General features: G+C 41.5%; 1 protein-coding gene across 10 annotated transcripts in view; it reads left to right on the forward strand.

The window, feature by feature from the left end:
* The window catches only part of LOC109916239 (elastin), a 225,182-nt gene that overhangs the window by 55,815 nt on the left and 153,032 nt on the right, over positions 1-16,335 (forward strand). For all 10 annotated transcript variants that reach the window (XM_048612512.1, XM_048612514.1, XM_048612505.1 and 7 more), the window contains exons 6-9: positions 3,998-4,066; positions 9,689-9,718; positions 12,479-12,541; positions 15,313-15,339. In XM_048612512.1, coding sequence (XP_048468469.1) covers positions 3,998-4,066; positions 9,689-9,718; positions 12,479-12,541; positions 15,313-15,339 — 189 coding nt within the window. The remainder of the gene's footprint in view (positions 1-3,997; positions 4,067-9,688; positions 9,719-12,478; positions 12,542-15,312; positions 15,340-16,335) is intronic.

Consider the following 16,335-nt stretch of genomic DNA (forward strand, 5'->3'; position numbering starts at 1 on the left):
AAAACAAAGTTGCTGGAGAAGCTCAGCAGGTCTGACAGCATCTGTGAAGGAAAAAAAAACAGAGTTAACATTTAGGGTCCGGTGACCCTTCCTCAGAACAGTTAACTCTTTTTTTCCTTCACAGATGCTGCCAGACCTGCTGAGCTTCTCCAGCAACTTTGTTTTTGTTCTTGATTTACAGCATCTGCAGTTCTTTCGGTTTTTATTTAGCACTTGGAGAACTTGGACATAGCGCTTAAAAGTTTCTCCCAGGCAGAAAATGTGTGTTCCAGGTGTCCCAAGTGATCTACTTGGGTTACAGATTCGACAAAACCAGGATACACCTTATGGAAGAGAAAGTGAAGGTGATCAAGGGAGCCCTGGCTCCCACGTACAGGAGCTTAGGTCTTTCCTTGGGTAAGTAAATTATTACAGAAAATTCCTGAGTAAACTGGCCTCTATCTTGGCACCCTTACACCTGTATTGGAAAAGGGTCAGCCTTGGAAATGGTCGTGTAGTCAAGAAGTAACCTTTAGAGAAGTGAAAAAGCAGCTATCATTTTCTAAGGTGTTGGCCCACTGCGATCCAAAACGAGAGGTAGTGCTGACATGTGATGCCTCCCTGTACTGTATCGGGGTAGTGTTGGCTCACTGGTGGCCCAACAGAGAGGAACGCCCAATAGTGTATGCTTCCCAGACTTTGGCTGATGCCGCACGCAAATATGCCCAGATAGAGAAGGAAGGTTTGGCGGTTATTTTGGTGTGAAGAAGTCACCAGTACCTTTAACGGATGGGAATTTATCATAGTAACAGATTGCAAATCCCTGCTCGGGCTACTGAAGGAAGACAAGACAGTGCCACCCATAGCTTCCAGTAGAATTTAGTGGTGGGCTCTTATTCTCAACATGTACAAGTACAAGAACACTGTCCAGGAAGCCAAATGGCTAAATTCGAATGCGCTGAGCCACCTCCCACAGGCAGATACTCCACCGTTGGTGCCTACCCTGGAAAAGTCCATTTCTGGTTTTAAGCTTGCTGGATAACCTGTGATGTTAACTCTATTTCTCTCTTCACAGAAGCTGCCATATCTGCTGAATTTCTGCAGCACATTCGGTGTGCGCTTGTTGGAATAGACTGTCTTAGTCAATGATTTATACAGGAGAGGCATGCTGATCATTTGTAGCTTGTCAGAAAAGATACGAGAAAGAACAGCAACGGAAGCATGGTGTTCACTGAACTGCCAGAGTTTTGCCTGTTGTGCAATAAGTGGGGGGAGATAGAGGGTCAGTTCAGACAATAACTGACTATAGACACAAAAAGATCCTGTCCTAACAAAACCGAAACAGCTAATGATAATGGAGGAGACAGTAGGGCCATCGCAACCAGGGCTGAAACTTTTCTGGACCTGTCGAGATCAGATCACTGTAGAGGACAACATATATTACTTTAGGGAGCAAGAGTGTTTGTCCCGAGTAAAGGTTGCCACCAGATACTAGCTAAACTCCACCAGAATCATCCAGGGGTTTCCAAGATGAAGAGGGTTGGATGCCAACAAAGCTGCATTGGTGGAGCAGTGCCCGGAGTGCCAACAAGGACAAAAATTGCCACCAGCGATGGCCACACATTCATGGAAATGGCCGGGTAAACCTTGGACTCGGTTACATGTCGACTGTGCCGGTCCTTTCATGAGCTCAGTGTTCCTAGTCATTGAACACGCCCATTCAAAGTGATTGGATGTGCATCCATTCAGCAATCTCACGAATGACAATTGAGAAGCTGTGAGCATCGTTCGCGATACATTGACTCCCAGAAGTATTGGTCACTGGCAATGGGACGTCATTTACCAGCAAGGAATTTGAGTATTTCCTGAAGTCAAATGGTATTTGGCACATAAGAACAGCTCCAAAACCATTGATGCAATGGTCCAATGGTCTGGCAGAAAGAGCGGTCCAAACATTGAAAGCAGGCTTAAAGAAGCAGCCTACAGCATCACTTGATACCAAACTGTACAGGTTCCTGCTGGATTATAGGACCAGACCTCACTCAACAACAGGGAGAGCTCCAGAAGAGTTGCTGATGTGGAGAAGACTCCGCACTCCAGGGGCAGAGGGTGAAACAGCAGCAGGAACGCCAAGGACAGCCACATGCCTCATCTAAATGAGAGAGACAATTTAATTTGGCAGACTAAGTTTAGTGCTGGAAACAATGGAAATAGCCCAGTATGGGTATAAGATGAGGTGATGGGAAGTGAGGTCCTGTGACTTACTAAGTTCATGTAAGTGAAGCAGTCCTGAGCAAACATGTGGATCACCTGAAAACTGTTACCTTACAAACAGGGAAGGAGCAAAACATCTGGTCCCTCAGAACAACCTAAAGGCCTGTCAGAAACCGTAGGGTCTCCCCTTCTGTCTAGTGTCAAGGAACTTTGTTGTTCAAGATGTATGCAGCCTCAATACTTTGTCACCAGAAGAAGAGGAAGAAATCCTCCCGAGATGTTCCACGTGCAAGAGATGGATTATGGTACGGCATATGACCCCTGTGTCAGAGTCCAAATCAAATGAAAGGACCTCGGGCAAAAACGTCGCAGAAAAAACTGAGAAAGACCAGGCCTACATCCCTGGAATTATGGGAGGAGGGATGTAGTGATTTGGAATCTGGTGGACCTTGTTGACTACAAGGTCCTTGATTGGCTCAGGTTAACAACCCCAATCATGAAGCCCTTGCCAACCAAAACAAACAGAGGATTTAGAATCTTCTCAGTTCAGGGACTGACTCTGAGTGAGCTGGCTGGCCACAGCCAACGTACTGTGCACAAGTAAATAAAGGGTGACTTGGTGATGAGATACCAGTCTCTGTGCAGTTATTTCAACTAAGTCGAGCTTTTATATCCCAGAAAAAGAGAAGCCAGAGGGCATCAGCAGTTCTAATTTACGGGGTAAAGATCCACACCTTCTGAAGGGTAGTTTAGTTTTGGCAGTCTTCAGCACATCCGAACTAAAAAGAAGTCTTCAGCTGTTTCAGCAGTCCATTTTAGACAGGACTAGGCGATTCCCTGAGTGTTTTTCAGAGTTCAGTGATTTTGCTTGTGTCTGTGGTTATTCACGTTGACACAATAATGAAGAGAATCACATCTGGTGAATTTGCACGAATTTGCCAAAAGGAAACACTTGTAATCTAACCAGTCGAGCAAGAAATTAAACGGTGAAGATAGGAGCGATACTTCACTGGGGTTGGCTGTCTGTAAAAGATATTGATGGGAAAAAGGATTGAATCTTTATTTTTACTTAATGATCACGTCCTTCCAATTTGTCTTATAGTTTATTTTCTTACTGACGTTCTTTTGTTAAAAGTGCTTTGGAGGCTTCTTGACAATATTGTCAATGATTGACCACCAGGGTAACCAAATTGCAACTATCAAACTCAATGTTCAAGTCCAGTTTAATTCTGCGATTTGATTTATCCAGTATTAACATCACTTGGCATCATAATGACTTTTTATTTTTTAATTTTTTTTGTTGTTATTCCCCTCCCAGATTACACTATATTACCTCTTTTTGCACTAAAATGACCCTATCACTTTGTTCTGTTTTCCTTTCTTCTTGGTTTCTTGATGAAACCCCAGTTAGGCTGCTTACTGCTAGTACAAATAGACGACCATGCTGTATTGTACTTTGAAATTGCAATTGGTAGCCCATGTGTCTTGAGCTCTGAATTTGCACAATTTAATTAGGATCCTGCCTGGGATGCCTTTATAATGACCCAGCTTAAAATAGGTTGGATCAGATAGGACTTTAACTTTGACTGTAGTATTCAGATTTTAGGGCCATCATTGTTCCATTCATGTCCCACAGTCAGGTTTAAAATTGTATTTAAAAAATCTTTATTAAATTGTATTAAATATAGTTTTTTGTACAAAATGGTTAATTTCATAAGCCAAAGTGCAATGTGTTTCTTTTTTCTTAATTTTTTTAAAAGCAAAAAAGTGCATTTCTCTGAAGCGTTTTGTGTTATTTTCCAAGGTGCAAGAACTCACGGGCTGGGTGTACTACCTGGTGTACCAACTGGGACTGGTTTGAAAGCTAAACCAGGTAAGAAAGATTTGACATTTATGTTGCATTTTCCCTCTATTGGTAATATTTTGGAATATTTTAAGATTTGATTGGTGCGTACCTGTACAAGATATAGGAATCAACTTAAAGACAAAGACATATCTGTCAGCATTTGAACTATGTTAAATGTTAAAAGGTGCATGTGGGCCATACCTGAAATATTGGTATGAAGTATTGTTTTCGTATAAATCCTTTAATTGTACTGTAAATGTTTGCTGAGTTGTGGCCTAATCTGACACTGGACCAAAGTAGAGTGAGCTTTCTGGAAAAGTTTCACTCCAGTGATTATTTTCAGCAGCTTGTGGAAGTCAAATAAGTTAATGGAAGTTGAAACAGCTTAATCTAAGTGCTAAATATGAACACTTATGGGAAGAAATCTGTTCACAATGCTTCTTCTTCTGCCAACACTATGCAGGCAATGCTGTTGCATGGGCTGCAGCACATTTGACGTCATCATCATTGAAGAGCAACACATCTCTCATTGGTAACAGTCTGCAGCACTGTCTGCAACCACACTGCCCTCTCACCTCACTCCCACTTCCTAGGGAATCAAAATAATCTGTGCAGCATGGCTAGAAACAAAGCTGCTTAAGTGAATTTACCCACTGATTCAAATTATCTTGATGCTTTCCAAAGGGGAAAGAACAGTTTAAAGAAAATCTTCAGCAATACTTGAACATACTGTCATACTTGAGGTCTATATGACAAGTCAGACCCATGTGTGTTACTTGGAGGTTTTACTTATTTTACTTATTTCACTTTGGGTTTAGTGATCATAATTCTATTTGTTTTAAAATAGTTATGGAAAAGGATAAACCCTCCATAAAAATTAAAGTTTTTAATTGAGTAAGGCAAATTTTAATGGTATGAAGCAAGAACTTTCAAAAAATGATTGTAATAGATTGTTTACAGGTAAAGGGACGTCCGATAAGTGGGAGGCTTTCAAAAGTGTGATAACGAAAATTCGGAGTCATTATGTTCCTGTTAGAATGAAAGGTAAGGTTGGTAGGATTAGAAAACAACAGATGGAGGAAGATATTGAGGTTCTAGTTAAGAATTGAAAATGTGTGAGGAAAATCATGTCTCTCAAACTTGATTCCGAGTTTTTTGAGGAGGTAACCCACAAAATTGATGAGGGCAGAGCGGTAGATGTTTTTTACTTGGACTTTAGTAAAGCCTTTGATAAGGTTCTGCATGGTAGACTAACTAGTAAAATTAGATCACATGGGATTCCGGGTGAGCTTTCCAATTGTGTACAAAATTGGCTTTATGGGAGGAGACAAGGGGGTGGTGGTGGAGGGTTGTTTTTTGGACTGGAGGCCTGTGACCAGCGGTGTTCCACAGGGATTAGTACTGGGTCCACTTCTGTTTGTCATTTATATAAATCATTTAGATTTGAATGTCGGAGGCATGGTTAATGTAGTGGACAGTAAAAAAGGTTATCTAAGAATACAGAGAGATCTTGGTCAATTGGGTCAATGGGCTGAAGAGTGGCAGATGGAGTTTAATTTGGATAAATGCGAGGTATTGCATTTTGGTAAAACAATCAAGGGCAGGACTTATACAATTAATGCTAAGACCTTGGATAGTGTTATAGAACAGAGAGACTTAAAAGTTCAAGTACATAATTCTTTGAAATTTGCATCATATATAGATAGGATGGTTAAGAAGGCATTTAGCATGCTTGCCTTCATTGATCAGACCCTTGAGTATATGAGTTGGGATGTTATGTGCTGCAAAATGCTGGAGCCAATTATTAAGGACGTGATAACTGAGCATTTGGAAAGTGGTGACAAAATTGGTCCTAGTCAGCATGGATTCACTAAAGGGAAATCATGCTTGACAAAGCGTCTGGAATTTTTTGAGAATGTGACCATTAGAGTGGAGAAGGGTGAATCAGTAGCTGTTGTGTATCTGGACTTGCAAAAAGCTTTTGACAAGGTTCCACACAAGAGATTAGTTAAGAAAATGAAAAGTCATGGTATCAGAGGTAATGTATTGACATGGATAGAGAACTGGTTGGCAGAAACAGGAAACAGAAAGTTGACATAAATGGGTCCTTTTCAGAGTGGCAGGCAGTGACGAGTGGAGTGCCGCAGGGTTCAGTACTAGGACCTCAGTTGTCCACAATATACATTGACAATTTGGATGAAGGCATTGAAAGCCGTATCTCTGAATTTGCAGATGACACTAAGCTGTGTGGCAGTGTGTCCTCTGAGGAGGATGCTAAGAGGCTGCAGGATGACTTGGACAGACTGGCTGACTGGGCAAATACTTGGCAAATGCAATATAATGTCGATAAATGTGAGGTTATCCACTTTGGTTGCAAAAACAGGAAGGCAGATTATTATCTAAATGGTGACAATTTAGGAAAAGCTGAGGTGTAACGAGACCTGGGTGTTATGGTGGAATAGTTGCTAAAGGTTGGCATGCCGGTGCAGCAGGTGGTGAGGAAAGCTAATGGCATGCTGGCCTTCATAGCAAGAAGATTTTTGAGTATCAGAGTAAGGATGTCTTGCTGCAGTTATACAGGGCCTTAGTGAGGACCTTGAGTATTGTGTGCAGTTTTGGTCTCCTAGCCTGAGGAAGGACATTCTTGCTATTGAGGAGATCCAGCGAAGGTTCACCAGACTGATTCCTGGGATGGCAGGACTGACATGTGAGCAAAGACTGGATCGACTGGGCTTGTCCTCACTGGAATGTAGAAGAATGAGGGGATATCTCATAGAAACATATAAATCCTGTTGGGACAATAGGCTAGATGCGGGAAGAATGTTCTCAATGTTGGGGAATTCCAGAAAAAGGGGTCACAGTCTAAGAATAAGGGGTAAGCCATTCCAGCACTGAGATGAGGAAGAATTTCTTCCCTCAGAGGGTTGTGAACCTGTGGAATTCTTTTTCACAGGAAGCTGTTGGTGCCAGTTCATTAGACATATTCAAGAGGGAGCTGGATGTGGCCTTTGTGGTTAAAAGGATCAAGAAGTATGGAGAGAAAGCAGGAATGGGATACTGAGATTGCATGATCATATTGAATCGTTATGCAGGCTTGAAGGACCGAATGGCCTACTCCACCTACTTTGTATGTTTTTATGTTTATGTTGTACAGGCCATTGGTGAGACCTCTTCTGGAGTACTGTGTTCAGTTCTGGTCTCCCTGTTACAGGAAGGAGAAGGTTCAGAAGTGATTTACCAGGATGTTGCCAGGAATGGAGGGTTTGAGTTATAAGGAGAGGCTGGATGGGCTGGGACTTTTTCACTGGAGTCTAGGAGGTTGAGAGGTCACCTTATAGAAGTTTATAAAATAATGAGGGGTATAGATAAAGTGAATGGCTGGGGAATTTCAAGACTAGGGGGTATATTTTTAAGGTGAGAGAAGAAACATTTAAAAAAGATATGAAGGGCAATTTTTATTTGCGCAGAGACTGGTTTGTGTATGGAATGAACTTCCAGACGATGTGGTGGATGTGGGTACAGTTGCACCATTTAAAAGACAGTTCGTTAAGTACATGAATAAGAAATATTTGGAGAAATGTGGGCCAAGTGCAGGAAGGTGGGACTAGTTTATTTTGTGATTGAGTCGATGCAGACTAATTGGACTGAAAGATCTGTTTCCATGCTATATGACTGTACGACTTCTTGGTTGGAAGAAAAACTTTATTTGTTATTTGCCTACACAATACAATGGGCACCACTATCTCAGATTATCCTAATCACTAAAGTTACTCTAATATCATTCAAATCTAACATCATTACTATCAGTTATTGCCCTCCCAGGTACTTTTGTTTTTAACACTTGGGGTAAAAATGTCATTTCTCTAACACAAGGAAGTTGATCCCCTTCTAAAGGGGAATTGGACTGGTAGCTGTTTCTGACTTGGCTCATGCATCATTCTAGCATGAAAAAGCTGGCAATGAGTGTTTCCCTCCATACAGTGATCCCAGCTGATGTTATTGCTGGACAAGACTGATCCCAAGAATTGGCTCATGGCCAGGAAACAGCAAGCGGGTATAAGGGATAACACAGTGTGGAGCTGGAGGAACACAGCAGGCCAGGCGGTATCAGAAGAGCAGGAAAGTTGACGTTTCGGGTTGGTACCCTTCAACCCGACCCGAAACAACAACTTACCTGCTCCTCTGATGCTGCCTGGCCTGCTGTGTTCCACCAGCTCCACACTGTGTTATCTCTGACTCCAGCATCTGCATTTCTTTCTATCTCTGAGTGGGGATAAGGGATTCTTTTTTCAGGTTGGTGACCCATATCCAGTAGGGTTCCACAGGGATCAGTGCTGGGACCGCAACTATTTACTATTAAAACTATTTTAATGACTTTGAGAAAGGAAGTGAATGTACTATAGCCACATTTACAGGCAGCACAAAAATAGGTAGAAAGTCAGGTTACAAGAGGGATACAAACAGTTTACAAAGAGATATTGTTAAGATAAGTAAGCAAGCAAATTGGCAAATGGAGTATAATTTGGGAAAATGCGAAGTTGTTCATTTTGGAAGGGAGACCAAAAGAGCAAAATATTATTTAAATGGGGAAAAACTGCAGAAAGCTGCAACACTAGGGACTTGAGAATACTTGTGCCTGAAACACACACAGTTAGCACACAGGTACAGCAGGTAATCAGGAATGCTATTGGAATATTGGTCCCTGTTCCAAGGGGATTGGAGTTTAAGAGTAGGGAAGTCTTACAGCAACTCCAGTGCTATGAGCAGTTTTGGTCCCCTTATTTAATGAAATATATTGTTTCATTGGAGACATTTCTGAGAAAGTTCACTGGGATGATTCCTGTTATGGAGGATTTGTCTTATGAGCAAATGATAAACAAGTTGTAACTTTACCCACTGGAATACAGAAAAATGAGAGGCGATCTTATTGAAACATAGGATTCTTAAGGAGTTTGACAGGCTAAATGCTGAGAGGATGTTTCTCCTCATGGGAAAGTCTCAGACAAAGACCATAGTCTCAGAATAAAAGGGTGCCTATTTAAGACTGAGATAAGGAGGAATTTCTTCTGTTATATCTGGGGCAACATCACAAAGTGTGCAAGCAGCTCCAGACCAACAGTGCTTCTTGGGATACGCAATAGCCTTTTAAGGATGGCACAGGCTCCAGGGATGCTGGTCTGCCAATGCATATCTGAGTAGTGGCAAGTTCTTCTGGGTATGGTGAGATGGTAGAATCCGGTTGGTATCAGGTGAGACAGACACCCCAGGGTGTGGTGAGTAGTTGATGAGGTATGTTTGGGACAATATGACAAGAAATCTCCCTGGGTCTCGAGGAGAGAAACCCTTCATGAAACTCAACTAAACTGACACATAGCCAAAATATTAAGATTCAGCCCTTGTTATCCCTAACTTCCCAAGATGTCCAATAAGTATCTAAGTGTGTCCTTGTTGGAGAAACTGAATGATCTTTGTAAACTAGGAACAATTATCAGTTTACCAGTGTGAACCTTCAAAAAGATTGCATAGAGATCAGTAAACATATTGTTTTCAATATGTTTGGTGGAGTCCTTTCACTAGATATTTACTGAGTAATATTTAGAATGAGTTCCCATTGCATTTTGTAAATTGTCATTCTGGTTTTTATTGCAGGTGTTGGTGGTCAGTATGGATACCCAGCAGGTAAAGATAGATTATCTTAATCTATACCCAGTCTCATGTTAACACTTGTAAAGTAGTATAACTGAAATAAACAACCAAAAATAGGCCGTAAACCTAAGCAAGTCAGAATATATCCTATTACCTGTTAAATACATTGCTGTATGAATTAGAATCAAGTGGATAAAATTACTGTAAATACTGCAGAACCTTATCAAATGACTTTTGAAAATCCTTATACACTACATCAATTGAGTAACATAATCAACCATCTGTTACTTCATTAAAAAAACTCAGTCTAATTAAACCATACCTATCCAACTGACTGCTAATTTTACGTCAGGTTATTGGTCAAGGTTTCCCACTATTGATGTTAAACTGCTTGGTCAGTAGTTATTGTGTTTATCCTTAAAATCTTAGTCAAAAAAAGCGTTCAACATTTGTAATTCTCTTGTACTGTAGCACGATATTCATTTGGTGTAGGAAAGTGTGTGTTTATTCATGTAGGTATTAAGAATTTAATAAAGAATATCTTGAAAAGATATGAAACTAAGACATTTTGTTATTCAGAAAGACACGGTTGTTATTGTACAAAAAAACACAAAGTTAGCACGCAGTTTGGAGGGCAATGACATTTGGCCCTTGTTTTAAGGAAATTTGGCAAATTGAATCCACAATTGGCAAATTGGCAGGAAGCTAAGGATGGTGGTTGAGGGGTGTTTTTCTGACTGGCAGCCTGTGTCCGATGGGCTCCCACAGGCATCAGTGTTGGGGCCTTTGCTATTTATGGTCTACACAAATGATTTGAATGTCAGAGGGTTGATCAGTAATTTCGCAGATGATGCAAAAATTGATGGGGTGCTAAATATGGAGGTGTATAGCTTTAGATTACAGGAGGATGTCAAGCTGGTCAGAAAGGCTTACCGGTGGCAAAGGAATGCAATTTTGATAAATGTGAGGTAATGCACTTGGGCAGGACAGACAAGGCTAGGGATTACATAATGGATGGTATGCCCCTGGGAAGCACTGAGGATCATGTCCACCGGTCGTTTAAGGTATCAGGACAAGTGGATAAAATGGTTAAGATATGGGATATTTGCCTTTATTAGTTAAGCCTAGAGTTTGAGAGCAAGAAGGTTATGCTGGGACAATATGAAATGTAGGTTAGACCACAGCTACAGTATTGTGTGCAGTTCTGGAATCCACATTGTAGGAGGGGTGAAATGTCAGTGGAGAGGGTGCAGAGAAGATTTACCAAGATGTTGCCATGGCTAGAGAGTTTCAGTTTTGAAGAGAGATTGAATAGACCACGGTTGTTTTCTTTACAGCAGAGGAGATTGAGAGGGGACGCGATTGAGATATGTAAAATTATGAGGATTATAGATAGAGTAGATAGGAAGAAGCATTTCCCTCTGATTGAGGGATCAATGACTGTGGGCATAAATATAAGGTATGGAGCAGAAGGTTTAGTTAGGGGAGATGTGAGGAAACATTTTTTTCACCCAGACGGTGTTTGGAATCTGGAACTCACTGCCTGTGAGGGTATTAGAGGCAGAAGCCCTCATAACCTTTGAAAAGTATTTTGATATTTACTTGTGATGTCAAGGCATATAAATCTAAGGGCCAAGTGCTGGATAATGGGACTAAACTAGTTATGTTTTTGCTTTTGACTAGCACAGACATGATGGGCTGAAGTGCCTTTTTCTATGCTGTAGATGTCAAAAAAAATGGAACAAAGAAGCCTTGCCAAAATTGTGTAGAACTTTGGTGAGATCACACCGGTGTGCAGTTTTCATCTCCATATCTGAAGAAGGACATACTTGTCTTGGAAGTGATACAGCAAGGGAGCATTAGATTGATTTCTTGTATGAATGGGTAGTCTTTTAATGAGAGATTGAATAAATTGGAGCTTACCTTTTCTGAAGTTTAGAAGAATAAGAGATGGTCTTTGTGAAACATCGAAGATTTTGAAGGTCCTGGATAGGGTGTTAGCAATGATCAAATTGAACTGCAGAGTAGGATGAGGGGCCATTTGAATTACTCTTGCTCCTTTATTCAATGTTGTAAAACATTTTTCACTTTCTTCACAAGCTAGTCACTTCCTTTGTAAAAGGCAATTCATTAATTTTCCTTACTTTGTTAGTAAGTTTGAATGACCTCAGCAATATGTTTGTACATATTGTAATTCAATTGCCCCTGGCTGCAAGTTGCTTAATAACTAGAAATAAGCCTCATGATTTGCATAAAACGACACAGAAACACGTGCACAGAAACAGTCCACTCAATTCAGTTGGCCTACATTAGAAGTTGTGCTGCACATGAACTTGCTCCTACAGACTGAATCTAATCCTAGCAATGCATACTTACAATGCTTTCTCTTTTTGTGTACTCATTAACTATGTCTCAAATACATCTATATTACTTTCCTCAACTACTCCATATTATAGCAAGATCCACATTCTAATTGTTCTGTGTAAGAAAGTTTTGTTTCCTGAATTCCTCATGGGATGTATGAATTGCTGTTTTATTAACGTAGTCAAGTTTTTGGACTCCTGCACAGAAGGAAATATCAACTTTACAACTGCCTGAACAAATTTTAAACTGTTGTCACCATTCAGCTTTCCCCTGAATAAAGAAAGGAATCTCAGCCTCCTTTCAGATATATACCTACTTGTTCTTGCTACAAGATCAGAAGATGAATCTCATCACACCCTTAGCTTGCGTACATTTAACTGTACATTAAAATTGATTTCATTACTTTAATTGTCTTCTTTATTCTGATAGGTTATGGTGGCTTTGGAGTAGGAGTACCTGTTGGTTATCCTGTGCTGTCTCCTAAACTACCAGGTATATACAGTTTTTTAAAATCATATTTAATAATACAAATGATTATGCGGAGAAAAAGTGAGGGGTTATAGCAGAGTCGAAGAATGACCGGCTAGATTTCAGCAGAGTAACACGTTTCCTTTATTTGGAATTGAGAGATGAGAAATTGGGCATGTTGGTATTTACTCTTTTGGGGACTCTGAATACTGCAAGTGCTCTGAAATGGCATTCACAGCACACGTGCATATTATGAGGGTGAATCACAATGTGTAGTAGTGGAGGCACTACAGCATGTACAGCCAGAATTATGCAGGACATTGACATCAATCAGCATGCAGCACTGATTTGGAACTTAATAGTCCAGCCCACACTGTATCTTAACCTTACACTTATTAAGCAGCAGGAAGGACTGCCTACCTGTGTATTTTAAATAGATCATTAACCTATGAACTAGTTGCTACTTAATTTCATATGTCTGTTAGTATGATTCTAGAAGTGTTTGGAGGGCCTTTTGTAGTGCATTGCTAATGTCTTTATCTCTGAGCTAGGAGACCTGAACTCAAGTCCCAACTGCTCCAGGGATAACAAGGTATGGAGCTGGAGGAACACAGCAGGCCAGGCAGCATCAGAGGAGCAGGAAAGCTGACGTTTCAGGTCGGGACCCTTCTTCAGAAATGGGGGAGGCGAAGGGGGCTCTGAAATAAATAGAGACGGGGGGGGCGGTGATAGCAGGTAGCTAGTGGAGCGGATAGGTAAGAGAGAAGTCAGACAGGTCAAGGAGGCGGAGATGAAGCCAGTAGATGTGAGTGTAGGTAGGAAGTGGGGATGGGGATTGTTCAGTGAGGAGGGAGGGGTGGATAGGTGGGAGAGAAGACGGACAGGTGAAGGAGGCAGGGATTAGAGGGCGGCTGGTCTTGGGATGAGTTTGGGGGTGGGGAGATTTTGAAGCTAGTAAACTCCACATTGAGACCATTGGGTTGTAGAGTTCCAAGGCGGAATATGAGGTGCTGTTCCTCCAGTTTCCAGGTGGCATCGTTGTGACACTGAAGGAAGCCCAGGATGGACATGTCGTCCAGGGAGTGGGAGGGGGAGTTGAAGTGGTTCGCGACTGGGAGGTATTGTTATTTTGTGGCGAACCGAGCGTAGGTGCTCCACAAAGCGGTCTCCAAGCCTCCGCTTGGTCTCACCAATGTAGAGGAGGCCACTTCGGGAACAGCGGATACAATAGACCACATTAACGGATGTGCAGGTGAATATCTGTTTAACGTGGAAGGTTTTTTTGGGGCCTGGGATGGAGGTGAGGTGTAGAGGCAGGTGTAGCACCTCCTGTGGTTGCAGGGAAAGGTGCCGGGAGTGGTGGGGCTAATGGGGAGCGTGGAGTGGACGAGGGAGTCGTGGAGAGAGCAGTCCCCTCTGGAAGGCAGATAAGGGTGGGGAGGGAAATATATTCTTCGTAGTGGGGTCAGATTGCAGGTGGCGGAAGTGGCGGAGAATGATGCATTGAATCTAGAGGATAATGGGGTGATATGTGAGGACAAGGGGGATTCTGTCTTTGTTTTTATTGCGAGGAGGGGGTGTGAGGGCTGAGGTGCGGGGACCACAAGATGCGGTCGAGGGCGTTTTCGACCACTGAAGGGGGGGAAATTGTGGTCCTTGAAAAACGAGGACATCTGGGATGTCCGGGAGTGGAATGCCTCATCTTGGGAACAGATGCGGCGGAGGCAGAGGAATTTGCCTACCTTGAAGAAGTTATCCTCCTCCCTCCGGAAAGAAGCCTACAACCCAATGGTCTCAATGTGAACTTTACTTGCTTCAAAATCTCCTCATCCCAAGACCAGCACCCCCTCTCATCCCCGCCTCCTTGACCTGTCCGTCTTCTCTCCCACCTGTCCACTCCTCCCACCTCACTGACCAATCCCCATCCCCACTTCCTACCTACACTCACCTTTGCTAATTTCATCCCTGCCTCCTTGACCTGTCCGTCTTCTCTCCCACCTATCCACTCCACTATCTACTTGCTATCACTGTCCCCCCCCAATTTATTTCAGAACCCCCTTCCCCTCCCCCATTTCTGAAGAAGGGTCCAATCCCGAAACATCAGCTTTCCTGCTCCTCTGATGCTGCCTGGCCTGCTGTGTTCCTCCAGCTCAACACCTTGTTATCTCAGACTCCAGCATCGACAGTTCTTACTATCTCCAACTGCTCCACAGTTGTGTTATAACATCTCTGAACAGGTTGATTATAAAATGTCTAGAGCTGTTTAGGGAGATGGTGGCATAATGGTAATGACACTGGATTAGTAATTCGGCAGCCAGGGCTAAAGCTCTGGGAACATTGGTTCCACTCTCACTGCACCTGGTGGAATTTTTTAAAAATGAGAGTCTTGTGCACAGATGTCTAGGTCAGACAGTTCAATTCCCACACACCCCAGAAATGTGTCATAACAGATTGATTAAAAATAATTTTGGATCTTGTGGCATAATGGCAATGTCTCTACCTCTGGGTCAGGAGATCCATGTTCAAATCCGTCAGAACTGTTTCATAATGTTTACCAATATTTGGTGCTTTGTGTGGTTGTTTACAGAAGATGATAATTGAGGGAATAGCAATAGGTATGTTCCAATTTCTTCCATCTTCTTCCATCACACAATGTTATGTTATACTATATGATGACCATGCTTTCATTTTTACTACGTCAATAATTGATTTTCAGACTCTGCACTAGATGTAGTTTAATACAAACTATATTTTATTGTTGAATTATATTACTAATGTTATTATTTACATTGCAGGTGGCTATGGAATTCCATACAGTGCTGGTAGGTTCTTTCCTTGAATTTGGTTTTACAATGTTGTAAAGATTTTAATAGCACAATTCCATTAGTCTTGGTGCTGTAACACAATGCTGATATTATCACAGCATCTTTTAATTTTCTAATGATGGCAATCTATTCACAGAATTTCTGTGTGTGCCTGTGGTACTATATGACAATATTTTGAGGAAAATTGAACACCAGTAGAAATAATAATTTATTGAAGCAAATACACTGTTATCACAAAGATTATTTAGCATATTGGCACTGACATCAATGGAGAAGTCTAGTAAATGTGAAATGTATTTGCAGTTTCCTAACATGAATACCTGTCGGACAAAAGCTCTAATTAATTCCATAAATTTGAAATATATAAAGTCAATATATAGATCTTGTCAAAAATTGCATTTCTAGATATTATCACAAATTATATGGATATATTAATGAAAGCAGTGATAAAAAGTCCGGCTCTGATTTTGTGGATAATGTTCCCAGTTCTCAACTTCCAGAATTCAAGCAATGCTAGACCTTGAAGACCACCTGCAGCTTTGTCCCTTATAAAATCAAAAATGTTTTGGTAGTCATGTTGTAGCCACAGCACTTTTAAGGAGCACTAGGACATGTAAAGATATAAATGATAACCAACAATCGAATCTACGAGGGTTGGTTGAATTTTGTATGCAGTATATTGCAATATATACATTTTGTTTGGAATGGGAGCTGATCAAGTATTTCCCAGAACCTTGTGGGAAGCGAGGGAAGAGATTGCTGTGTCCATTGCTGAGATATTTGTATAATCAATAGCCATCGGTGGCGTGCCGAAAAGACTGAAGGTTGGCTAATACGGTACCATTATTTAAGAAAGCCTGTAAGGAAAAGCCAGGGAACTATAAACTAGTGAGCCTTATGTCGGTGGTGGGTAAGTTGTTGAGGGGATTCTGAGGGACAGGATTTACATGCATTCGGAAAGGCAGGAACTGATTAGGGATAGTCAACATGGCT

Source organism: Rhincodon typus, chromosome 26, assembly GCF_021869965.1.
Source record: "Rhincodon typus isolate 14 chromosome 26, sRhiTyp1.1, whole genome shotgun sequence".
Lineage (NCBI taxonomy): Eukaryota > Metazoa > Chordata > Chondrichthyes > Orectolobiformes > Rhincodontidae > Rhincodon > Rhincodon typus.